General features: G+C 40.9%; 1 protein-coding gene across 1 annotated transcript in view; it reads left to right on the top strand.

Annotated features, from left to right (window-relative positions):
• LOC125122176 (beta-defensin 109-like) overlaps positions 1-16,542 on the top strand; it is a 74,048-nt gene extending 57,506 nt beyond the window's left edge. Inside the window, exons 2-3 of the mRNA XM_047770412.1 lie at positions 12,498-12,676; positions 16,069-16,542. Of these exons, the coding sequence (XP_047626368.1) occupies positions 12,586-12,676; positions 16,069-16,274 (297 nt within the window). The 5' untranslated portion in view covers positions 12,498-12,585 and the 3' untranslated portion in view covers positions 16,275-16,542. The remainder of the gene's footprint in view (positions 1-12,497; positions 12,677-16,068) is intronic.
• Positions 16,543-27,744: the final 11,202 nt, after the last annotated feature.

The raw sequence follows: 27,744 nt of genomic DNA, 5'->3' as shown, positions 1-27,744 counted from the left end.
TTCAGCATTCCAAGAATGATGTCAAATGACCCCCTTCATGGTAGATTATGCACTTATTTAGTATGAGATATATTTCTTCTCCAGAGATTCCTTGTTTGTGTATCAATTGTAGATTTTTGGTTTGATATAAGAGTCTATATGTATATGAGATTGTTTTAGGTTGTTGTCCTCTTAATTGCAAGTTCATCTCCAGTGTTCTGCATTTGTACCCACCTCTTCTCATGATTTCTGATTTTGGTGGTATAATTGTGCATGGATGGTTTCATATCTTTACTGGTATATATACCTTTACTATATATGGTGAGCCTTGTCATGTGTGGAATTTTTGTTTCCTGTTGCTGTCTTTTCTTTTCTGCCTAGAGAAGTTCCTTTAGTATTTGTTGTAAGGTTGGTTTGGTATTGCTGAATTCTCTCAACTTTTGCTTATCTGTGAAGGTTTTGATTTCTCCTTCAAATCTGAATGAGAGCCTTGCTGGGTAAAGTAATCTTGGTTGGAGGTTTTTTCCTTTCATCACGTTAAGTATATCATGCCACTCCCTTCTGGCCTGCAGATTTTCTGTTGAAAAATCTGCCGATAACCTTATCGGGGTTCTCTTGTATGTTACTTGTTTCTTTTCCCTAGCTGCTTTCAAGAGTTTCTCTTTGTCTTTAATTTTGGTCAGTTTTGATTAATATGTGTCTTGGGGTATCCCTCCTTGGGTTTATTTTATATGGTACACGTTGGGCTTCCTGGATTTGAGTGAGTGGTTCCTTCCCCGTGTTAAGGAAGTTTTTGGCTATTATCTCTTGGAATATTTTTTCTGTCCCCTTCTCTCTCTCTTCTCCTTCTGGCACCCCTATAATACGGATGTTGGTGCATTTAACATTGTCCCAGAGTTCTCTGAGACTCTCTTCATTTGTTTTCAATCTTTTTTCTCTTTTCTGTTCGGCATCCGTAATTTCCACTAACCTGTCCTCCACCTCGCTTATTCGTTCTTCTGCCTCCTGTATTCTGCTGTTGGCTGCTTCTAGTGAATGTTTTGTTTCTGTTACTGTATTTTGCATCTCTTCTTGTTTAAGTTTTATATCTTGTATCTCTTTGGTCAGTGTTTCCTGTAAATTATCCATCTTTGCCTCCAGTTTATTTCCAATGCTTTGCATCATCTTCAGCATCCACAATCTAAAGTCTTTTTCCTGGAGGCTAAGAATCTCCTCATCACTTAGCTGATTTTCTGGGGTTTTTCCTTTCTCCCTCATCTGAGTTATAATTCTCTGTCTTTTCATTTTTATAGGTTTTTGGTGTGGTGACTTTTTACAGATACTAGAGTTGTAGCCTCTCTTACTTCTGGTGTCTGCCCCCCTTGTGGCTGAAGTCAGTATGGGGGCTTGCTGAAGGCTTCCTGATGGGAGGGGCTGGTGCCTGCCCACTGGTAGGTGGAGCTGATTCTAACCCCTCTGGTGGGTGGGGCTTAGTCTCTGGATGGGATTAGAAGCATCTGTGTGCCTGAGGGGCCTTTAGGTAGCCTCTTTACTGAGGGGCGGGGCTGTGATCCCACCTGGATTGTTGTTTGCCCTGGGGCTTCTCAGTGCTGACTGAAGGGTGGGGCCAGATTTTCCCAAAATGGCCACCTGCAGAGAAAGGCAGCTGCTGAATATTCCTGAGAGCTTTGCCTTCAATGTCCCTCCCTCACAACAAGCCACATTCACCCTGTTTTCCCAGGATGTCCTCCAAGAACTGCAGTCAGGTTTGACCCAGATTCCCATGGAGACCTCGCTCTGCCCTGGGATCCAGTGCACATGAAAGTCCGTGTGCACCTTTTAAGAATGGGGTCTCCGTTTCCCCCAGTCCTGTGGAGCTCCTGCACACAAGCCCCACTGGCCTTCAATGCCATATGCTCCAGGGGCTCTTTCTCCCAGTGCCAGATACCAGCATGTGAGGGTTTGATGTGGGGCTCAGAACTCTCACTCGTGTAGGTGAGTCTCTGTGAACCAGTTAGTTTCCAGTCTGTGGAGCTTCCCACCCGGGAGGTATGGAGTTGTTTATATCACGAAATCGCCCCTTCTACCTCTTGATGTGGCCTCCTCTTTTCTTCTGGAGTAGGGTATCTTTTCTAAGGTTTCCGGTCCATTTGGGTGGAGATTGCTCAGCTTTTAGGTGTGAATTTTGTTGTTTTTAGGAGAGAAGTTGAGCTCCAGTCCTTCTATTCCACCATCTTAACCCTCTCTCAAGAATGATTATCTCTTAATCATCCTTCTTCCGTACTGCCTTACCAAGGGTTGTCAGCTTAGAACCACAGTTAAAAGGAAAATGTGTTTTATAGTTCTTGGCATATAAGTCCTTTACCTCCTTGGTCAGGTGTATTCCGAGGTATTTGATTTTTGGGGGTGCAATTTTAAAAGGTATTGTATTTTTGTATTCCTTTTCTAATATTTCATTGTTGGTATACAGATATGCGACTGATTTCTGAATGTTAATCTTATATCCTGCTACTGTGCTGAATTTGTTGATCAGTTCAAGCAGTTTTTGGGTTGAGTCCTTAGGATTTTCTGTGTATAGTATCATGTCAGTCTGCATACAGTGACAGTTTTATCTCTTCTCTTCCTATTTGGATGCCTTTTATTTCTTTTGTTTGTCTGATTGCTGTGGCTAGGACTTCCAAAACTATGTTGAAGAGCAGTGGTGAGAGTGGACATCCCTATCTTGTTCCAGATTTGAGTGAGAAGGCTTTCAGCTTTTCTCTCTTGAGTATTGTATTTTCTGTGGGCTTGTCATAAATGGCTTTGATTATGTTCAGGAATGTTCCCTCTATACCCACTTTGGTGAGAGTTTTTATCATGAATGGATGTTGGACTTTGTCAAATGCTTTTTCTGCATCTATTGAGATGATCACGTGGATTTTTACTTTTCTTTTGTTAATGTGGTGTATGATGTTGATGCATTTGTTTATGTTGAACCATCCTTGTGAACCCGGGATGAATCCCACCCAGTCATGGTGTAAGATCTTTTTGATATGTTGTTGGATTAGGTTGGCTAAAATTTTGTGGAGAATTTTTGCGTCTATATTCATCAAAGATACTGGCCGATAGTTTTCTTTTTTGGTGGTGTCTTTGTCTGGTTTTGGAATTAGGGTGATGATGGCTTCATAGAATGTCTTTGGGAGTGTTCCTTCTTCTTCAACCTTTTGAAAAATTTTGAGGAGGATGGGCACCAGATCCTCTTTGTATGTTTGGTAGAATTTGCCTGTGAAGCCATCTGGTCCTGGGCTTTTATTTGTAGGGAGGGTTTTTATGACATATTCAATTTCATTTCTAGTGATCGATCTGTTCAGTTGATCTGTTTCTTCTTGATTCAGTTTTGGCAGGCTCTAAGACTCTAGAAAGTTGTCCATTTCTTCCAGATTGTCAAATTTGTTGACGTATGGTTGTTCATAGTATTCTCTTATGGTTTTTTGTATTTCTGCAGTATCCATTGTGATTTCTCCTTTTTTCATTTCTCATTTTATTTGGGTTTTTTCTCTCCTCTTCGTGGTGAGTCTAGCCAGGGAGTTGTCAATTTTGTTAACCTTTTCAAAGAACCAGCTCTTGGTTTTATTAATTTTCTCTATTGTTTTTCAATCTCTATTTTATTGATTTCCTCTATGATCTTTATGATTTCCTTCCTTCTTCTGACTTTAAGCGGTCTTTGTTCTTCTTTTTCTAATTCGTTTAGGTGGAGGGTTAAGTTGTCAGTTTGAGATCTTCTTTTTTGAGGAAGGCCTGCATCGCTATGAATTTCCCTCTGAGCACTGCTTTTGCAGCATCCCATAGATTTTGAGAGGTTGGGTCTTCATTATCGTTTGTCTCGAGGTATTTTTTAACTTCCTTCTTGATTTCCTCATTGACCCATTGGTTTTTTAGTAGCATGTTGTTTAGTCTCCATGTAGTAGGTTTTTTTCTCATTTCTTTCCCTGTGGTTGATTTCTAGTTTCATGCCATTGTGGTCAGAGAAGATACTTGAAATAATTTCTATGCTCTTAAATTTGTTGAGGTTAGCTTTGCACCCCAATATGTGAGTGATTTTTGAGAATGTTCCATGCGCACTTGAAAAGAATGTGTATTCTAATTTTTTTGGATGTAGTGTCCTGAAGATGTCAATGAAGTCTAACTTTTCTATTGTTTCCTTTAGGATCTCTGTTGCTTTATTGGTTTTCTGTCTAGAGGATCTGTCCATTGATGTGAGTGGAGTATTAAAGTCTCCTACTATGATTGTATTTCCATCAATTTCTCCCTTTATGTCTGTCAATATTGATGTATGTAGCTGGGTGCTTCTATATTTGGTGCATATATGTTGATGATAGTAACATCCTCTCCTTGGATGGATCCCTTAATCATTAATGGAGTCCTTCTTTGTCTTTCTTTATGTCTTTTGTTTTAAAGTCTATTTTGTTTGATATGAGTATTGCAACTCCTGCTTTTTCTGTCATGTCTATGGGCATGGAATATTTTTCCCACTCCCTCACTTTCAATCTATATGTGTCCTTTGTCCTATGGTGAGTTTATTGTAGGCAGCATATTGAAGGCTTCTTCTTTTTTATCCACTCAGCCACTGTGTGTCTTTTGACTCTGGAGCATTAAGTCCATTGACATTTAAGGTGATAATTGATAGATGATTTTTTATTGCCATTTTTAAACCTCGTGTTCCAGTTGATTCTGTGATTCTCCATTCTTCCTTTTTTTGGTTGGATTGTCTCGAATTATTTTCTGCTCAAGTGTTTATCTTTTCATTTTTTGCGAATGCAATGTTTGGTTTTGATTTGTGCTTGCCCTATTTTTTAAGTATGTTAACCCCTTCCTATAATTGTGTGTTTTTAGCCTTATAGTCCTGTAGGTTCAAACACTTCATTGCCATACTAAATTAAGAAGAAAAAAAAGAGAGAGAAAAAGGGTCTATTTGTTTCTTTACTTTCCTTGCCCACATTTTATGATTTTGGTGTCTCTTTTTTCTTTTTGGTTTTATTTTGTTTTAAACATGTTCACGATTAAATCTGTATGCTGGCTTATTTGAATGACTGCTCTCTCATTGTGGTTTCCTCAATCCTAGTTCTTCCTCTTTTTTCTACATTTTTTCTCTTTTCTTTCTTTCCTTTCTTTTTGGTTTAGAGAAGCCCTTTCAATATTTCTTTTAGCTTGGGTTTTGCATTGCTGTATTCTTTTAGTTTTGTTTGTTGGAAAAATTTTTTATTTCCCCTTCTATTTTAATTGATGTTCTTCCTGGATAGAGTATTCTAGGTTACGTATTTTTTCCTTTCAGCACTGTAAGTATCTCTTGCCATTCCCTCCTGGCCTGTAGAGTTTCTGTAGAGAAATCAGCTGATAATCTTATGGAGGTTCCTTATAGGTAACATTCTGTTTTTCTCTTGCTGCCTTTAGGATCCTCTCTTTATCACTAACTTTTGCCATTTTTATTATAATGTGTCTTGGTGTGGGTCTATTTGGGTTCAACTTGTTTGGGACCCTCTGTGCTTCCTGTATCTTGAACTCAGTATCCTTTAGATTTGGGAAGTTTCCAGTGATAATTTCTTCAAATATATTTTCCATTCCCTTATCTTTTTCTACTCCTTCTGGAATTCCTATTATGCGTAGATTGGCCTGCTTTATATTATCCCATAGGTCTCTTATATTGCTTTCATGTTTTTTCATTTGGTTTTCTGTCTGCTGTCCTGTTTGGGTGATTTCCATTATTCTATCTTCTACATCACTAATTCATTCTTCTGCATTATTCATTCTGATTTTTAGTGCCCTTAGCTCAGTTTGCATCTCTGCAAATGAATTTCTAGTTTCTTTTGGCTCCTCCGTATATTTTCTAGTTCCTTTCTGAGGGTATCTGCATTACTATTCATATCTTCTCTTAATTCCTTCAGTATTTTCACTATTTCCCTTTTGAACTCTAAGTCTGTCAGACTGCAGAAGTCTGTTTCATTGCTGACTGCTTTAGGTGAGTTCTCCTGTTGGTTTAACTGGGGGTAGTTTCTCATCTTCTTCATCTTGCTTGTTATTTTCTTTTCCTTGGTGGAGTTGTGCTTCCTGTGGCCAGTCAGGGTTTGCCTTGGCACTGCTGTGGAATGTTTCCTGAGGGCTGGTGGTATTGGCGGGTTTTCTTTGAGGCAATGTGGCTTTTCCTGAGGGTGCGCGGGGCTTGCAGGGTCTCTCTGAAGCAATTGAGGGCTTCCTGAGGGCAGGCAGGACTGGGAGGTCCACACCGTGATGGAAGTAGATTTTGTGCAGCCGGGCAGGGCTTCCTCTGGTGTTTCTGGGCTGTGGGGCAATTCAAGGGGGCTGGTGGTGCTATGCAGCTGTTCCAAGGCTGTACAGCACCACCCCCCCGATGGTGGAAGTGGCTAGCTGGGCTTCTGGGAAACCAAGGGGCTCTTCCACAGGGCAGCCAGAACTCCAGGACCGCCCATAATGGAAGATTTTCTGTGGCCTGCTTGAGCTTGGTCTAGCTTTTCTGGGCTGCAGGACTCTTCCAGGGAGCTTGCAGTGCTGGGCAGCTGTTCCATGGGTGTGCAGCAATCCCCAATGGCAGAAGCGGCTAGCTGGGCTGCTGGGAAACCAAGGGGCTCTTCCACAGGGCAGCCAGAACTGGCAGGACCGCCCATAATGGAAGATTTCCTGTGGCCTTCTTGAGCTTGGTCTAGCTTTTCTGGGCTGCAGGACTCTTCCAGGGGGCTGGCAGTGCTGGGCAGCTGTTCCATGGGTGTGCAGCAACCCCCAATGGCAGAAGCGGCTAGCTGGGCTGCTGGGAAACCAAGGGGCTCTTCCACAGGGCAGCCAGAACTGGCAGGACTGCCCCACAATGGAAGCAGATTTTGCACAGCTGGGAAGAGTTTACTCTATCATTTCTGGGCTGCAGGACTTTTCCAGGGGGCTGGCAGTGTTGTGCACTGCTCCACAGGGGTGTAGCCCCTCCAGAGGCCAGGGCAAGGAAAACCCCTGAGGTGGTTGGCTTCCCAAAAGTGGTGAGGCCAGCCCTCTGGGATGGCAGGCAGCCTCAGGTCAGACATGCACATGTGGGGTAGGAGGAGGGGGGATGAACTGAGAAGCACTGCTTTCTGCTAGCTGGAGGGCAAGTGAGATCGCTGTGGCACAAGGAGTAATCTATGGCAGCCCACCCCTCCTCCTCTCCCCTTCCCAACACTGGTACCTTGTCTCTCCTGTGGATCCAGCTCTTCTTGCATGTTCTCTCTGATGTGGCTTTCCACTCCTCAGCCCTTAGCATATTGCTCCCTCCACCCATGATGCTCTGCTTCCTAGTCTCCCAGGCATTCTCCACACTGCCAACCTGACTGACTGCTTCCTAGTCCCCCAGGCAGTCTCTGCCCCACCAACCCCAGCCTTCTTCCGGGGGCTAACCTCCAGAGCCGAGGTCTTGGTGCCCAGTCCCACCCAAGTGTCTTGGTTTTTGGTGACTGTGCCAGTAGTTCAGATGATATGTTCGGCTCTCACTCTGCTTTTCAGATCTCAGACCTACTGCTGTGCTCTTCGCAGCACCTGGAGGTCCCTCTGATTTGGTTGATCTTTCCTTCAAGTAGGTGACTTTCCAGGGTGTGGGTTCCCTTTCTCCTTCACAGTTCCCTTTCGGGAGCACCCATCCAGCCCCAATTCCCCTTCTCTCCCTCTCCTCTTTTATCTTGTTTTACCCAGTTATGTCACAAGATTCTTGCCATTATTGGAGTTTAAGTTCTTCTGCCAGCAATTAATTGCTGTTCTGTGTGAGTCATTTAACCTGTAGATGTGTTTTTTTTGTGTGTGTTTGTGGGAGAGGGCGAGTGTGTCCCCTTACTCTTCTGCCATCTTGCCTTCCTCCTCTGATGTCTTTTGATTGTAGAACTTAATTTATTTCTGTTAAAAGTAATTGCTGATAAAGACTTACTATTTCCATGTTGTTGCATTTGACTGTTTTGTAGATACATTGTTCTTTGATTCTTGCTATCTTTTTGATGATTTGATGTCTTTTGGTATCAGTATGCTTTGACCTCTTTTTCATGTTCTTTCATGTAATTACAATGAGTTTTTCTGTTGTGGTTATCAAAAGGCCACATTAAAAATATTGAGGGTCTCTCACTATATTTTAAAATAATACAACTTAACTTCAGTATCATTCCTAACCATTACCCTTTACTTCTCCCTTGTCACATTTTGGGTTATTAATGTTACATTTTACATATTTGTAAAGTATATTCACTAACAGATTATTATAGTTATTTTAATATGTTTGTCTTAACTTTTAAACTAGTGTTGTAAGTGCATTCCACACTATTACCATATTACAAAATCTAACTTTGTACATGTACAATTACCAGACAGTTTTATGAAACATTCAAATGTTTTATGATGTGAATTACCATTCTTTTCTTTCCACAAAGAACCCCCTTTAATATTTCCTGTAAGGTAGGCTGGAAAGGCCTGGTGTTGATGAAATCTTTCAGCTTTATTTATTTATTTTTTTGGTGGCTGGGAGAGTTTTTATCTGTTTCTCACATCTGATGGACAGTCTTGCCAGGTGTAGAATTCTTGCTTGACAGTTTTATTTTCAAGATTTTAAAATACCATTTCCTCCTCTCCTGGTCTGAAAGGTTTCTGTTGAGAATTCTGCCTTTCTGTTGAGGGCCTCCTGGGAAGTGACCCAGAATGCTGTGGGAGCTAGATGACCAGGTCAGGCTCTCTTTTCCCAGCAGAGAATCATAGATCCATGAGGGCTCTCTCAGTCTGGTGCTGTGCCAGCATGGGAGAGGTGTGACAAGGTCAGAGTGTAGTAATGTCTTTACCCTCCTAATACTGCCCTTCTCAGTGTTTTCAGTCCAAAGAATTTCTTCACACTCATGCGCTGTTCTAGGATTTTCACAGTGGTGTCTTATCTATGGGTATTTGCTAGTTTGTCTCCTTTTGAGGAAGACTGAAGACAGGACCAACTCATTTAATCATCTTGATGACCCAAAATAGGATATTGATGTCAGAAGGCAGGACCTACTGGCCAATAGAAAAATGACTCCCAAAGGCATTTCAGAGCACATAGGCTGCCCTGCCAATCACTTTGCATTCCAGAATGCAAAAGCCTTGGGGTTAGAATGATTTCAAAAGATGGGACATCTGCTGCCTGGTGTCACCTCACATTACACACTATTTCCCTATGCCTGTGTTCCTCACCAGAAAATGAAAAGAGACAGGCCTTTATTGCTGTACATGACTAAGGGATATCTGTGGAGAGACAGACACAAGTAAGGAGATTTTTCTATAATTGGCAAAAAGAAGGGAAAAACTATGGAGAGTACATTAGTGTTTCCAGAGTTTTATGGAACACACAAGATTACTTCCTCTGAGGACTAGACAGTCTTCTCCTCCTGTTTCTGGCAATTTAGACAAAAACCTCTTGTTCTTTTAAGGTTTTGAAATCTCTCCTATGTATCTGTAAGGGTTTTTCCTTTCTTTTGTAATCCTTCCTGTACTGTAGAACTGTGATTCCATCTTCATTTGGATAGAAATCTTTCAGGTTTTTTCCTTAGTTATTTTTTAAAAATTTTATTGAAATAGAGTTGATTTATAATGTTGTGTTAGTTTCAGGTGTAAAGTGATTCAGTTATGTGTGTGTGTATTATTTATATGTATATATATTATTTTTTACATTTTTCCATGTAAGTCATTACAAGATTTGAGTATAGTCCCCTGTGATATACAGTAGGTCCTTGTTGGTTATCTATTTTATATATAGTAGTGTGTAGATATTAATCCCAGACTCCTAATTGTATAAACTTCTTAGTTTGTTTTCTGTCTGTGAGTCTATTCCTTCTTTATTAATAAGTTCATTTGCGTCCTTTTTTTAGATTCCACATATAAGCCATATCATATTTTTCTTTGTCTGGCTTAACTTTACTTAGTATGATAACCTCTAGGTCCATCGATGTTGCTGCAAATGGCATTATTGCATTCTTTTTATGGCTGAGTAATACTCCATTTATATATGTACCACATCTTCTTTATCCATTCATCTGTTGATGGACACTTAGTTTGCTTTCATGTCTTGGCTATTGTGAATAGTGCTGCTGTGAACAGTGAGGTGCATATATCTATTTAAATTATGTTTTTCTCCAGATATATGATATTATGGTTCCACGATAAAACAGAAGTGGACTAACCAGAATATTTCAAAATATAGATAATAGGTGACATACTGTTTTAGATGCACTAAGCCAGATTAAGGGTCTCTTTGAAATTTTACATTGAAGAGCACTCACAGGCAATTGGTAAAAGCTGAGGGGCAAATATTTGTGCATGCAGTTTTTTGGAGGCCAGGTCAGTGATAAAGGGCTAAATGGACTGGTTAAAGAGTCTCAGTTTATCACCTCTATCCAAAAAGGACAGTCTTCTTTTTTTAATTTATTTTTTTTCCCACTGTACAGCAAGGGGATCAAGTTATCCTTACATGTATGCATTTTTTCCCCCACCCTTTGTTCTATTGCAATATGAGTATCTAGACATAGTTCTCAATGCTACTCCTTGTAAATCTATTCTAAATTGTGTCTGAGGACAGTCTTTTTAAACAAAATGCAACTCAGGTGTGGTGCTTATTGATGTTCTCTGCAAGTAGAGGAGAGGAGGAGGGAGGAAGAAATTGAGGCAAACCATCAAGCTCTCTCACCATTTACACACTTAGTTCATGAGCTACAGTATACCTCCACTGTTTTAAGGTCAGGTTTTCCTTAAATCTAGTAAAGACAATACCGAATTATGGAAAATATCCATTTTCTGATAATTTTTGTAAAAATTAAAAAGATTTCCTAAATACTGCATTATAGGAAGAAAGAAGGAGCGTCATCACTACCAAACTGCATTTCCTTAATCACAAAAATATTATACATGGCTGAAGACTAAGACTCCTTCTAAGAATTACCTTGAGGCATGCAGTTGAACTCTAGTCGTAACATCAGGAAAGGAAATTAAATGAACTTTGTGACACTGGAGATGAAGATGAAATTGTAGTCAAAAGTTACGAAGCATTGAAAATCCATCTAAAAGGGGCATTGACAGCATACTCTTGAAAAGAGGTTACTCTATATTTATGTTCAATGAAATGGAGTTATTTGTCTGGAGAGTAAAATACTGAGAATCTCTAAATAATCACAGTGTTTCCTCATAGCACTAAAACATTAAAATCTCTATTTTGTTCATTAACATTTTCCCAGTCAGGTACTTATTTCTGTTAGTCTTCACCCTTTCATTCTCTCCTTTTTATTTTCATCTCTCCATTATCTGCCATGCAATTACAATCCTTACCTATCATTCCAAATTATTTCCTTTTGCCTGATTCTCCTTTTCTTACCTGTCCCTATTTACTCTGCTTCCCCTCCCTGGTATTTTCTGTATTTCCTCTGTATTTGGTCTTTGCATGTCCTTTATGCTTGCTGTATGTCTATTTAATTATGGAATGTACATTTATATCTTCATCCTTGCAACATGTTGGTAAATTTTTTTATCTTTTTGTGACAAATGGTTACAAATTTGTTAAATAAATAGGCTCTCTAACTTTTAAAGCAATGGTTTGGATATGAAAATGAGTCACAAAGAAGAAGTGCCTGGGTAGTTTTGAAATCACTGTTTATTTTTATTGACAAGGAATAATAGAAGTTGATCATAGAGCTGGAAGTAGGAACAAGGAGCATAAAGTTGAAAGGGAAACATCAAGTGTTTGTTTATCACAGGAAATACTCTTGAACCAATGATTGCTTCCTGTTTCTTTATTCTCTCGCTCATCGTCTCCCACCCAACCCCACAATCTCCCATCCCATCCCACCTCTCTCTCTCACACACAAGCTCAGACACATATTTGTGTGCAAGGTAGAGAGTGCCATTTGCATGGTTATTTTCAATAATTTTATACACGTGTCTCTAAAACATGTGTCTGGAGAAGACCTGAAATACAACTGTAAGGCCTTCATCATCCTCCCCCCTGAATTTGCTCCAGTGGAGCATTTTTGCTGGAAGACAGATGCATCCTTGCTTCATATAGCTATCTGTTGCGTGTGACCTTTTACCGCAAGTTAGTAGCTTTAACACAGTAAACATTTGCTAACTAAACAAGCTATGACGTGGTGAGACTTAGGGAAGAGTCTTTGGCTTGAGAGCCCTTATTTTCGTGCCGTCAAGCCTCTGGCCTGACCAGAGGTGCACTTGAAGGCTGGGCTTCTGGCTGTGGAGGGTGGGGAAGGGGAGGGGGTTGGAGGAGACCTGCTTCCAAGATCACCCACTCACTGGTGCAGTTGATGTCAGGCTCCAGGTCCTCACTGGCTACTTGCTAAAGTCACTGACCCCCTGCCACCTGGGGCTTTCCAGAAGGGAACACAGCCGACAATGTGGATATCCTGAATCCATGGGAAATGCAGAGCACTCACTTCTGCTTTCTCATCCATTGAATTACTCCCTCATCGTGTACTTTCGCCTCTGGAGACTTCCCCTGGAAGACTGAGCTATGCTTTTTCTGTCAGGCTCCACTAACCATGAACAAACCACAGGCCCGGGGAGTGGAATAAAAGGCCACGGACCTGCCATGCTCAGAGACCCCAGGCTTCAACCATGTTGACACCTCTGCCCTTCATCTGTCCTTCACCCATGACGCTGCATGGGCTTCTCTCCATTCTGCTCCTTCTGACTCTCTTCAGCCCAGGTAAGGTGGTGGCTGACGACATGGGTCTGCAGTTTAGAAGGCTACTGAGCAGGGCAGACAGGACCCTGAATCAGCCTTACAGATTCATAATCCTAAAAGCAACAGCCCATCATGGGCATTATAAAGGGGGGGGGGCAATAGGAAAGAGACCATTCCTTTGCCAACAGCCAGACTGCCTGATGAGGTCACACTCTGCTTTATCCTCCCTTTGTATCTTGGGACACCCAGGTAAGGCACAGCAATTTACTAGCAGGGAGACAGAACCGAGAAGATTGTGTTACAACATCATCTGTCAGGATATCTGTTCGGGAGCCCAGCAAAAGAGATGGACAGAATCCTGTCAACAGGAGTTAGTGGGAAGGGTGTGTCTTGAGGACCCCGTTATCCAGGTGTTTGTCTCCCGAAGGGACTGGAAATCGGCACAACTCTCACTGTGGGAGAAGTATGTTCCTGACAGTAAAAGCTGGGTGAGCATTTTTTAATCCAAACTAGACACTGTGGAAAGTGAAGGAAGCAGTCTTATAACTGTATCAGAACTAAGGCATAAACCAGGACTGTCTCATCCAAACTGGCCACTGGGTCAGTCCATGTAAATGGCGCAGACCCAGAAGAGGGTTTCAGAAAGAGCATTACAGTCCCCAAGGAGGGGTTGCTGAGAAGACCAAGTGCTGGTCCACATTCTAGGAAGGGGAGCTCAGCTTAAGGAGCAGTCACACAGAATAGATCCCCGGACATGGAGCCTAGTCCTGCAAAATGAGGGGGATTAGGAAGAAAACACATTTGGGAATACCAACACAGGACACATGCAGGAAGAAAATGATTGGGCTGGGACATGGGGACAGCAACCCCAACGGTGATACTCTGTGACCATAAATCCTTAGTGCTAAGGTTGCCAAAGAAAAGTTACCAGGTTCAAACTCATCTTTTTTAGATAAGATGATGAGGTCCACCGAAGAACTTCACACTCTCTAATTTAAGGCTTCCTACCTACATCTGGAAACCGGGTGTCAGGGGTGCAGAGACTGACAGGCACTTATGGAGAAAGAGCTTAAACAGCCTGTAGGTCATGCAAGCCTAGCCCCGGTAGCAGTGGGATCTAATCTATTAAGAAGACACATATTAGACAAAATAATCTTGATGTTTGCACTTGGAAGCCTTTCCTTTTTTCATTAAAGAGGAACTGCTTTAGAATACACTGACAGGCTCTGTTCTAACCTCCATATTATGTGGGATGATATCAACATTGACTATCTAAGACTATGACTAAAATAGAAAAAAATTTCCTGCATTAGTGGTGTTTCCAATTTAATCTTCTATGTGTTCACATCTTGCTACTTTTTTTTTATCCTGAATACTCAATTTACTCCCTCTTTTTTTTTTTTCTTTGGCTGCACCCAGGGCATGTGGACATTCCTGAGGCCAGGGATAGAACCCCCTAATGCAGCTGTGGCACTGCTGGATCCTTAACCTACTGCACCACAAGGGAGCTTCCTGGATTCATGTCTTCTTGATGGAAGTGGTCATTAACAAGTCAGACCTATACAGGCATATGTCCACCTACACATACCCTGACCAGAGAGCAGCTCTGAGACTCAGGTAGTCCAGACCCTACCTTCTTCCTCCTTCTCCTCTGTGCTCCCACTCATGACCCACTGACTCCTTTCTTTGCATCTATGGCTTCATCTTTCACTTTGATCCATCCTCCTGAGCCTTCTGTGGAAGAGGGTGCCAATTTGCGGTTTTGCCTCTAACTTCTCACCCCTAAACGATCATTTGGAAATCTCTGTTTATTCAGTTTTCAATACAGTTATTGCTCAGTCATCTTGTATCCGACATATGCTATCATCCCGGTACTTTTTTGAGCTTTAGGTCTAAAACACAAGTAAGCCACATGAGGACTCCCAAGAATCATAAAGTTTTATGGGAAGAGACAAACACAGGAAAATGATTATTTGAAAATAACTGAAAATTTAAAGCAGAGCTATTTGGAAAGCACAACTATGAGGTTTTGAACAAAGAGAACTATTTGTTGTTGTCGTCGTTTGAGATTATTCAAAGGATAAACAAAAACCAACACCATAACACAGATGTGGCAAAAGGAATCATGAATACATACGTCCATAAATGACAAATGATTTGCCAAGTGAATCTGAGGACTAGAGAGGACAGTGGAGGGAACTTCGGACAAATGAAACAAAGGGAGTAAAGATGAAGGTGTGACGATCGTGGTCTATGTATTGTGGTCAATTACAAGTTCAGCACACAGTGTTCTTAGGTGAAGTGATCATGCCTGTGGCCTGGTGATGAGAGTCACAGGCAGCCCGTGGAAGGTCCTAAGGTGCTAAGGTAGGGGTGTCATATGCAGCAGCAGATTCTCATAATGGAATGGACACTCTTATTTGAATTTAGAAATAGGCAACAAAGAACATGGACAGGAGGGGCAGCCTGGGAGGGAATGATCACCAGAATGCGCCTGTGTGATAGTGCAACTGGGTGGAGGGACCGCTATTCTGGGTGAAGAGATGGTGACCCTGGAAGGAATATGGAAGAGCTATAACTGACTCCATGTAATGCATAAATGAATGCCCTGGGCTCCTGAATACAGTTAAAGGGCTCTTACCAAGAGGGGAAGCACAGGAAGGAGAATGTTTCACTTTATGTTTCTTTGTTTTTGAATTTCTGACACAAACAAAATGAGGTCCATTTTCAACACCATCATGTTGTAACTAGGATAAAGTTGTAAGGTTTCGTGTGTTTCTCTCAAGTTTTCCCCAGCTCTACTGAGGTGTGGATGACAAATACAGTTTGTGTATATGAAGGGTGTACATGCATGTTGCCACAACATGGATGAATGTGGAGACATTATGCTAAGTGAAATAAGTCAAAGGTAAATAGTTCACGATTTCACTTATATGTGGGCTCTGAAATAGTTATACTCATAAAAATGTTGAGTAGACTGGTGGTGATCAAGAGCTGTGGCGGGGGGGAGGAAACAGGAAGGTTGTATGTTTCCATGGATATACATTTGCATCTCTATGGAGACTTTAGTGCATTTGCCATTTTCACTGCCTATGTGTGACCATATGCTGGAGTAACGCCAAATCAATATTTTGAACATTAAGTTTATTGGCAAGAAAATGAATTTTTATTTGGAAGAAAATGTGCTTCATGCTAGCAGGCAGTGGCTTCCATCTCTGATCCAGTGACATAGCATCTGGCCAAATGTATATATGTTCAATAAGCAATTGCAGGAATTTGGAGCAGTTGAACAGGCCCTTTGTCCAGGTTCTTTTCTCCATGTGGAAATGCTCATCCTAGAATTCTTCTATCCTCATACTTGAGTTTACCATTTCATTCATGGACTAATGATATTACTGACTTTTTTTCTGCAGTAAGAAGTGGTTTAGCTTCTGCTGAATATCACTGTGTGAATCTGGGTGGCATTTGCAGAAGAGACCTCTGTAACACCCTGGAGGATACACTTGGTGCCTGCAAAAGAAGGTGGAAATGCTGTCGGGCATGGTGGATTCTTTTGCCTATCCCAACACCTATTATCTATTCGGATTATCAAGAACCCATTAAGCACAAAGTGAAATGAAACTAGGAAAAGCATCAAAAGGAAATTTCTTTGTATCTAAAAACTTTAGAATATACATATTAAACCATGCCGACTTCGAATTCCCTTATGACTCAGTGGATTAAGGATCCTGCATTGTCACTACTGCAGCTCAGTTGGCTGCTGTGTCAAGGGTTTGATTTCTTGGCCCAGGAAATTTCACATGCCGTGGTTGAAGCCAAATAGGAAAAAAAAAAAAAAAACTACTTCCAGCTCTATGATCAACTTCTATTATTCCTTGTCAATAAAAATAAACAGTGATTTCAAAACTACCCAGGCACTTCTTCTTTGTGACTCATTTTCATATCCAAACCATTGCTTTAAAAGTTAGAGAGCCTATTTATTTAACAAATTTGTAACCATTTGTCACAAAAAGATAAAAAAATTTACCAACATGTTGCAAGGATGAAGATATAAATGTACATTCCATAATTAAATAGACATACAGCAAGCATAAAGGACATGCAAAGACCAAATACAGAGGAAATACAGAAAATACCAGGGAGGGGAAGCAGAGTAAATAGGGACAGGTAAGAAAAGGAGAATCAGGCAAAAGGAAATAATTTGGAATGATAGGTAAGGATTGTAATTGCATGGCAGATAATGGAGAGATGAAAATAAAAAGGAGAGAATGAAAGGGTGAAGACTAACAGAAATAAGTACCTGACTGGGAAAATGTTAATGAACAAAATAGAGATTTTAATGTTTTAGTGCTATGAGGAAACACTGTGATTATTTAGAGATTCTCAGTATTTTACTCTCCAGACAAATAACTCCATTTCATTGAACATAAATATAGAGTAACCTCTTTTCAAGAGTATGCTGTCAATGCCCCTTTTAGATGGATTTTCAATGCTTCGTAACTTTTGACTACAATTTCATCTTCATCTCCAGTGTCACAAAGTTCATTTAATTTCCTTTCCTGATGTTACGACTAGAGTTCAACTGCATGCCTCAAGGTAATTCTTAGAAGGAGTCTTAGTCTTCAGCCATGTATAATATTTTTGTGATTAAGGAAATGCAGTTTGGTAGTGATGACGCTCCTTCTTTCTTCCTATAATGCAGTATTTAGGAAATCTTTTTAATTTTTACAAAAATTATCAGAAAATGGATATTTTCCATAATTCGGTATTGTCTTTACTAGATTTAAGGAAAACCTGACCTTAAAACAGTGGAGGTATACTGTAGCTCATGAACTAAGTGTGTAAATGGTGAGAGAGCTTGATGGTTTGCCTCAATTTCTTCCTCCCTCCTCCTCTCCTCTACTTGCAGAGAACATCAATAAGCACCACACCTGAGTTGCATTTTGTTTAAAAAGACTGTCCTCAGACACAATTTAGAATAGATTTACAAGGAGTAGCATTGAGAACTATGTCTAGATACTCATATTGCAATAGAACAAAGGGTGGGGGAAAAAATGCATACATGTAAGGATAACTTGATCCCCTTGCTGTACAGTGGGAAAAAAAATAAATTAAAAAAAGAAGACTGTCCTTTTTGGATAGAGGTGATAAACTGAGACTCTTTAACCAGTCCATTTAGCCCTTTATCACTGACCTGGCCTCCAAAAAACTGCATGCACAAATATTTGCCCCTCAGCTTTTACCAATTGCCTGTGAGTGCTCTTCAATGTAAAATTTCAAAGAGACCCTTAATCTGGCTTAGTGCATCTAAAACAGTATGTCACCTATTATCTATATTTTGAAATATTCTGGTTAGTCCACTTCTGTTTTATCGTGGAACCATAATATCATATATCTGGAGAAAAACATAATTTAAATAGATATATGCACCTCACTGTTCACAGCAGCACTATTCACAATAGCCAAGACATGAAAGCAAACTAAGTGTCCATCAACAGATGAATGGATAAAGAAGATGTGGTACATATATAAATGGAGTATTACTCAGCCATAAAAAGAATGCAATAATGCCATTTGCAGCAACATCGATGGACCTAGAGGTTATCATACTAAGTAAAGTTAAGCCAGACAAAGAAAAATATGATATGGCTTATATGTGGAATCTAAAAAAAGGATGCAAATGAACTTATTAATAAAGAAGGAATAGACTCACAGACAGAAAACAAACTAAGAAGTTTATACAATTAGGAGTCTGGGATTAATATCTACACACTACTATATATAAAATAGATAACCAACAAGGACCTACTGTATATCACAGGGGACTATACTCAAATCTTGTAATGACTTACATGGAAAAATGTAAAAAATAATATATATACATATAAATAATACACACACACATAACTGAATCACTTTACACCTGAAACTAACACAACATTATAAATCAACTCTATTTCAATAAATTTTTTAAAAAATAACTAAGGAAAAAACCTGAAAGATTTCTATCCAAATGAAGATGGAATCACAGTTCTACAGTACAGGAAGGATTACAAAAGAAAGGAAAAACCCTTACAGATACATAGGAGAGATTTCAAAACCTTAAAAGAACAAGAGGTTTTTGTCTAAAATTGCCAGAAACAGGAGGAGAAGACTGTCTAGTCCTCAGAGGAAGTAATCTTGTGTGTTCCATAAAACTCTGGAAACACTAATGTACTCTCCATAGTTTTTCCCTTCTTTTTGCCAATTATAGAAAAATCTCCTTACTTGTGTCTGTCTCTCCACAGATATCCCTTAGTCATGTACAGCAATAAAGGCCTGTCTCTTTTCATTTTCTGGTGAGGAACACAGGCATAGGGAAATAGTGTGTAATGTGAGGTGACACCAGGCAGCAGATGTCCCATCTTTTGAAATCATTCTAACCCCAAGGCTTTTGCATTCTGGAATGCAAAGTGATTGGCAGGGCAGCCTATGTGCTCTGAAATGCCTTTGGGAGTCATTTTTCTATTGGCCAGTAGGTCCTGCCTTCTGACATCAATATCCTATTTTGGGTCATCAAGATGATTAAATGAGTTGGTCCTGTCTTCAGTCTTCCTCAAAAGGAGACAAACTAGCAAATACCCATAGATAAGACACCACTGTGAAAATCCTAGAACAGCGCATGAGTGTGAAGAAATTCTTTGGACTGAAACACTGAGAAGGGCAGTATTAGGAGGGTAAAGACATTACTACACTCTGACCTTGTCACACCTCTCCCATGCTGGCACAGCACCAGACTGAGAGAGCCCTCATGGATCTATGATTCTCTGCTGGGAAAAGAGAGCCTGACCTGGTCATCTAGCTCCCACAGCATTCTGGGTCACTTCCCAGGAGGCCCTCAACAGAAAGGCAGAATTCTCAACAGAAACCTTTCAGACCAGGAGAGGAGGAAATGGTATTTTAAAATCTTGAAAATAAAACTGTCAAGCAAGAATTCTACACCTGGCAAGACTGTCCATCAGATGTGAGAAACAGATAAAAACTCTCCCAGCCACCAAAAAAATAAATAAATAAAGCTGAAAGATTTCATCAACACCAGGCCTTTCCAGCCTACCTTACAGGAAATATTAAAGGGGGTTCTTTGTGGAAAGAAAAGAATGGTAATTCACATCATAAAACATTTGAATGTTTCATAAAACTGTCTGGTAATTGTACATGTACAAAGTTAGATTTTGTAATATGGTAATAGTGTGGAATGCACTTACAACACTAGTTTAAAAGTTAAGACAAACATATTAAAATAACTATAATAATCTGTTAGTGAATATACTTTACAAATATGTAAAATGTAACATTAATAACCCAAAATGTGACAAGGGAGAAGTAAAGGGTAATGGTTAGGAATGATACTGAAGTTAAGTTGTATTATTTTAAAATATAGTGAGAGACCCTCAATATTTTTAATGTGGCCTTTTGATAACCACAACAGAAAAACTCATTGTAATTACATGAAAGAACATGAAAAAGAGGTCAAAGCATACTGATACCAAAAGACATCAAATCATCAAAAAGATAGCAAGAATCAAAGAACAATGTATCTACAAAACAGTCAAATGCAACAACATGGAAATAGTAAGTCTTTATCAGCAATTACTTTTAACAGAAATAAATTAAGTTCTACAATCAAAAGACATCAGAGGAGGAAGGCAAGATGGCAGAAGAGTAAGGGGACACACTCGCCCTCTCCCACAAACACACACAAAAAAAACACATCTACAGGTTAAATGACTCACACAGAACAGCAATTAATTGCTGGCAGAAGAACTTAAACTCCAATAATGGCAAGAATCTTGTGACATAACTGGGTAAAACAAGATAAAAGAGGAGAGGGAGAGAAGGGGAATTGGGGCTGGATGGGTGCTCCCGAAAGGGAACTGTGAAGGAGAAAGGGAACCCACACCCTGGAAAGTCACCTACTTGAAGGAAAGATCAACCAAATCAGAGGGACCTCCAGGTGCTGCGAAGAGCACAGCAGTAGGTCTGAGATCTGAAAAGCAGAGTGAGAGCCGAACATATCATCTGAACTACTGGCACAGTCACCAAAAACCAAGACACTTGGGTGGGACTGGGCACCAAGACCTCGGCTCTGGAGGTTAGCCCCCGGAAGAAGGCTGGGGTTGGTGGGGCAGAGACTGCCTGGGGGACTAGGAAGCAGTCAGTCAGGTTGGCAGTGTGGAGAATGCCTGGGAGACTAGGAAGCAGAGCATCATGGGTGGAGGGAGCAATATGCTAAGGGCTGAGGAGTGGAAAGCCACATCAGAGAGAACATGCAAGAAGAGCTGGATCCACAGGAGAGACAAGGTACCAGTGTTGGGAAGGGGAGAGGAGGAGGGGTGGGCTGCCATAGATTACTCCTTGTGCCACAGCGATCTCACTTGCCCTCCAGCTAGCAGAAAGCAGTGCTTCTCAGTTCATCCCCCCTCCTCCTACCCCACATGTGCATGTCTGACCTGAGGCTGCCTGCCATCCCAGAGGGCTGGCCTCACCACTTTTGGGAAGCCAACCACCTCAGGGGTTTTCCTTGCCCTGGCCTCTGGAGGGGCTACACCCCTGTGGAGCAGTGCACAACACTGCCAGCCCCCTGGAAAAGTCCTGCAGCCCAGAAATGATAGAGTAAACTCTTCCCAGCTGTGCAAAATCTGCTTCCATTGTGGGGCAGTCCTGCCAGTTCTGGCTGCCCTGTGGAAGAGCCCCTTGGTTTCCCAGCAGCCCAGCTAGCCGCTTCTGCCATTGGGGGTTGCTGCACACCCATGGAACAGCTGCCCAGCACTGCCAGCCCCCTGGAAGAGTCCTGCAGCCCAGAAAAGCTAGACCAAGCTCAAGAAGGCCACAGGAAATCTTCCATTATGGGCGGTCCTGCCAGTTCTGGCTGCCCTGTGGAAGAGCCCCTTGGTTTCCCAGCAGCCCAGCTAGCCGCTTCTGCCATTGGGGATTGCTGCACACCCATGGAACAGCTGCCCAGCACTGCAAGCTCCCTGGAAGAGTCCTGCAGCCCAGAAAAGCTAGACCAAGCTCAAGCAGGCCACAGAAAATCTTCCATTATGGGCGGTCCTGGAGTTCTGGCTGCCCTGTGGAAGAGCCCCTTGGTTTCCCAGAAGCCCAGCTAGCCACTTCCACCATCGGGGGGGTGGTGCTGTACAGCCTTGGAACAGCTGCATAGCACCACCAGCCCCCTTGAATTGCCCCACAGCCCAGAAACACCAGAGGAAGCCCTGCCCGGCTGCACAAAATCTACTTCCATCACGGTGTGGACCTCCCAGTCCTGCCTGCCCTCAGGAAGCCCTCAATTGCTTCAGAGAGACCCTGCAAGCCCCGCGCACCCTCAGGAAAAGCCACATTGCCTCAAAGAAAACCCGCCAATACCACCAGCCCTCAGGAAACATTCCACAGCAGTGCCAAGGCAAACCCTGACTGGCCACAGGAAGCACAACTCCACCAAGGAAAAGAAAATAACAAGCAAGATGAAGAAGATGAGAAACTACCCCCAGTTAAACCAACAGGAGAACTCACCTAAAGCAGTCAGCAATGAAACAGACTTCTGCAGTCTGACAGACTTAGAGTTCAAAAGGGAAATAGTGAAAATACTGAAGGAATTAAGAGAAGATATGAATAGTAATGCAGATACCCTCAGAAAGGAACTAGAAAATATACGGAGGAGCCAAAAGAAACTAGAAAATTCATTTGCAGAGATGCAAACTGAGCTAAGGGCACTAAAAATCAGAATGAATAATGCAGAAGAATGAATTAGTGATGTAGAAGATAGAATAATGGAAATCACCCAAACAGGACAGCAGACAGAAAACCAAATGAAAAAACATGAAAGCAATATAAGAGACCTATGGGATAATATAAAGCAGGCCAATCTACGCATAATAGGAATTCCAGAAGGAGTAGAAAAAGATAAGGGAATGGAAAATATATTTGAAGAAATTATCACTGGAAACTTCCCAAATCTAAAGGATACTGAGTTCAAGATACAGGAAGCACAGAGGGTCCCAAACAAGTTGAACCCAAATAGACCCACACCAAGACACATTATAATAAAAATGGCAAAAGTTAGTGATAAAGAGAGGATCCTAAAGGCAGCAAGAGAAAAACAGAATGTTACCTATAAGGAACCTCCATAAGATTATCAGCTGATTTCTCTACAGAAACTCTACAGGCCAGGAGGGAATGGCAAGAGATACTTACAGTGCTGAAAGGAAAAAATACGTAACCTAGAATACTCTATCCAGGAAGAACATCAATTAAAATAGAAGGGGAAATAAAAAATTTTTCCAACAAACAAAACTAAAAGAATACAGCAATGCAAAACCCAAGCTAAAAGAAATATTGAAAGGGCTTCTCTAAACCAAAAAGAAAGGAAAGAAAGAAAAGAGAAAAAATGTAGAAAAAAGAGGAAGAACTAGGATTGAGGAAACCACAATGAGAGAGCAGTCATTCAAATAAGCCAGCATACAGATTTAATCGTGAACATGTTTAAAACAAAATAAAACCAAAAAGAAAAAAGAGACACCAAAATCATAAAATGTGGGCAAGGAAAGTAAAGAAACAAATAGACCCTTTTTCTCTCTCTTTTTTTTCTTCTTAATTTTAGTATGGCAATGAAGTGTTTGAACCTACAGGACTATAAGGCTAAAACACACAATTATAGGAAGGGGTTAACATACTTAAAAAATAGGGCAAGCACAAATCAAAACCAAACATTGCATTCGCAAAAAATGAAAAGATAAACACTTGAGCAGAAAATAATTCGAGACAATCCAACCAAAAAAAGGAAGAATGGAGAATCACAGAATCAACTGGAACACGAGGTTTAAAATGGCAATAAAAAATCATCTATCAATTATCACCTTAAATGTCAATGGACTTAATGCTCCAGAGTCAAAAGACACACAGTGGCTGAGTGGATAAAAAAGAAGAAGCCTTCAATATGCTGCCTACAATAAACTCACCATAGGACAAAGGACACATATAGATTGAAAGTGAGGGAGTGGGAAAAATATTCCATGCCCATAGACATGACAGAAAAGCAGGAGTTGCAATACTCATATCAAACAAAATAGACTTTAAAACAAAAGACATAAAGAAAGACAAAGAAGGACTCCATTTAATGATTAAGGGATCCATCCAAGGAGAGGATGTTACTATCATCAACATATATGCACCAAATATAGAAGCACCCAGCTACATACATCAATATTGACAGACATAAAGGGAGAAATTGATGGAAATACAATCATAGTAGGAGACTTTAATACTCCACTCACATCAATGGACAGATCCTCTAGACAGAAAACCAATAAAGCAACAGAGATCCTAAAGGAAACAATAGAAAAGTTAGACTTCATTGACATCTTCAGGACACTACATCCAAAAAAATTAGAATACACATTCTTTTCAAGTGCGCATGGAACATTCTCAAAAATCACTCACATATTGGGGTGCAAAGCTAACCTCAACAAATTTAAGAGCATAGAAATTATTTCAAGTATCTTCTCTGACCACAATGGCATGAAACTAGAAATCAACCACAGGGAAAGAAATGAGAAAAAAACCTACTACATGGAGACTAAACAACATGCTACTAAAAAACCAATGGGTCAATGAGGAAATCAAGAAGGAAGTTAAAAAATACCTCGAGACAAACGATAATGAAGACCCAACCTCTCAAAATCTATGGGATGCTGCAAAAGCAGTGCTCAGAGGGAAATTCATAGCGATGCAGGCCTTCCTCAAAAAAGAAGATCTCAAACTGACAACTTAACCCTCCACCTAAACGAATTAGAAAAAGAAGAACAAAGACCGCTTAAAGTCAGAAGAAGGAAGGAAATCATAAAGATCATAGAGGAAATCAATAAAATAGAGATTGAAAAAACAATAGAGAAAATTAATAAAACCAAGAGCTGGTTCTTTGAAAAGGTTAACAAAATTGACAACTCCCTGGCTAGACTCACCACGAAGAGGAGAGAAAAAACCCAAATAAAATGAGAAATGAAAAAAGGAGAAATCACAATGGATACTGCAGAAATACAAAAAACCATAAGAGAATACTATGAACAACCATACGTCAACAAATTTGACAATCTGGAAGAAATGGACAACTTTCTAGAGTCTTAGAGCCTGCCAAAACTGAATCAAGAAGAAACAGATCAACTGAACAGATCGATCACTAGAAATGAAATTGAATATGTCATAAAAACCCTCCCTACAAATAAAAGCCCAGGACCAGATGGCTTCACAGGCAAATTCTACCAAACATACAAAGAGGATCTGGTGCCCATCCTCCTCAAAATTTTTCAAAAGGTTGAAGAAGAAGGAACACTCCCAAAGACATTCTATGAAGCCATCATCACCCTAATTCCAAAACCAGACAAAGACACCACCAAAAAGAAAACTATCGGCCAGTATCTTTGATGAATATAGACGCAAAAATTCTCCACAAAATTTTAGCCAACCTAATCCAACAACATATCAAAAAGATCTTACACCATGACTGGGTGGGATTCATCCCGGGTTCACAAGGATGGTTCAACATAAACAAATGCATCAACATCATACACCACATTAACAAAAGAAAAGTAAAAATCCACGTGATCATCTCAATAGATGCAGAAAAAGCATTTGACAAAGTCCAACATCCATTCATGATAAAAACTCTCACCAAAGTGGGTATAGAGGGAACATTCCTGAACATAATCAAAGCCATTTATGACAAGCCCACAGAAAATACAATACTCAAGAGAGAAAAGCTGAAAGCCTTCTCACTCAAATCTGGAACAAGATAGGGATGTCCACTCTCACCACTGCTCTTCAACATAGTTTTGGAAGTCCTAGCCACAGCAATCAGACAAACAAAAGAAATAAAAGGCATCCAAATAGGAAGAGAAGAGATAAAACTGTCACTGTATGCAGACTGACATGATACTATACACAGAAAATCCTAAGGACTCAACCCAAAAACTGCTTGAACTGATCAACAAATTCAGCACAGTAGCAGGATATAAGATTAACATTCAGAAATCAGTCGCATATCTGTATACCAACAATGAAATATTAGAAAAGGAATACAAAAATACAATACCTTTTAAAATTGCACCCCCAAAAATCAAATACCTCGGAATACACCTGACCAAGGAGGTAAAGGACTTATATGCCAAGAACTATAAAACACATTTTCCTTTTAACTGTGGTTCTAAGCTGACAACCCTTGGTAAGGCAGTACGGAAGAAGGATGATTAAGAGATAATCATTCTTGAGAGAGGGTTAAGATGGTGGAATAGAAGGACTGGAGCTCAACTTCTCTCCTAAAAACAACAAAATTCACACCTAAAAGCTGAGCAATCTCCACCCAAATGGACCGGAAACCTTAGAAAAGATACCCTACTCCAGAAGAAAAAGAGGAGGCCACATCAAGAGGTAGAAGGGGCGATTTCGTGATATAAACAACTCCATACCTCCCGGGTGGGAAGCTCCACAGACTGGAAACTAACTGGTTCACAGAGACTCACCTACAGGAGTGAGAGTTCTGAGCCCCACATCAAACCCTCACATGCTGGTATCTGGCACTGGGAGAAAGAGCCCCTGGAGCATATGGCATTGAAGGCCAGTGGGGCTTGTGTGCAGGAGCTCCACAGGACTGGGGGAAACGGAGACCCCATTCTTAAAAGGTGCACACGGACTTTCATGTGCACTGGATCCCAGGGCAGAGCGAGGTCTCCATGGGAATCTGGGTCAAACCTGACTGCAGTTCTTGGAGGACATCCTGGGAAAACAGGGTGAATGTGGCTTGTTGTGAGGGAGGGACATTGAAGGCAAAGCTCTCAGGAATATTCAGCAGCTGCCTTTCTCTGCAGGTGGCCATTTTGGGAAAATCTGGCCCCACCCTTCAGTCAGCACTGAGAAGCCCCAGGGCAAACAACAATCCAGGTGGGATCACAGCCCCGCCCCTCAGTAAAGAGGCTACCTAAAGGCCCCTCAGGCACACAGATGCTTCTAATCCCATCCAGAGACTAAGCCCCACCCACCAGAGGGGTTAGAATCAGCTCCACCTACCAGTGGGCAGGCACCAGCCCCTCCCATCAGGAAGCCTTCAGCAAGCCCCCATACTGACTTCAGCCACAAGGGGGGCAGACACCAGAAGTAAGAGAGGCTACAACTCTAGTATCTGTAAAAAGTCACCACACCAAAACCTATAAAAATGAAAAGACAGAGAATTATAACTCAGATGAGGGAGAAAGGAAAAACCCCAGAAAATCAGCTAAGTGATGAGGAGATTCTTAGCCTCCAGGAAAAAGACTTTAGATTGTGGATGCTGAAGATGATGCAAAGCATTGGAAATAAACTGGAGGCAAAGATGGATAATTTACAGGAAACACTGACCAAAGAGATACAAGATATAAAACTTAAACAAGAAGAGATGCAAAATACAGTAACAGAAACAAAACATTCACTAGAAGCAGCCAACAGCAGAATACAGGAGGCAGAAGAACGAATAAGCGAGGTGGAGGACAGGTTAGTGGAAATTACGGATGCCGAACAGAAAAGAGAAAAAAGATTGAAAACAAATGAAGAGAGTCTCAGAGAACTCTGGGACAATGTTAAATGCACCAACATCCGTATTATAGGGGTGCCAGAAGGAGAAGAGAGAGAGAAGGGGACAGAAAAAATATTCCAAGAGATAATAGCCAAAAACTTCCTTAACACGGGGAAGGAACCACTCACTCAAATCCAGGAAGCCCAACGTGTACCATATAAAATAAACCCAAGGAGGGATACCCCAAGACACATATTAATCAAAACTGACCAAAATTAAAGACAAAGAGAAACTCTTGAAAGCAGCTAGGGAAAGAAACAAGTAACATACAAGAGAACCCCGATAAGGTTATCGGCAGATTTTTCAACAGAAAATCTGCAGGCCAGAAGGGAGTGGCATGATATACTTAACGTGATGAAAGGAAAAAACCTCCAACCAAGATTACTTTACCCAGCAAGGCTCTCATTCAGATTTGAAGGAGAAATCAAAACCTTCACAGATAAGCAAAAGTTGA

This window comes from Phacochoerus africanus, chromosome 3 (genome assembly GCF_016906955.1).
Source record: "Phacochoerus africanus isolate WHEZ1 chromosome 3, ROS_Pafr_v1, whole genome shotgun sequence".
Taxonomy (NCBI): Eukaryota; Metazoa; Chordata; class Mammalia; order Artiodactyla; family Suidae; genus Phacochoerus; species Phacochoerus africanus.
This window is presented reverse-complemented; position numbering and strand designations above follow the sequence as displayed.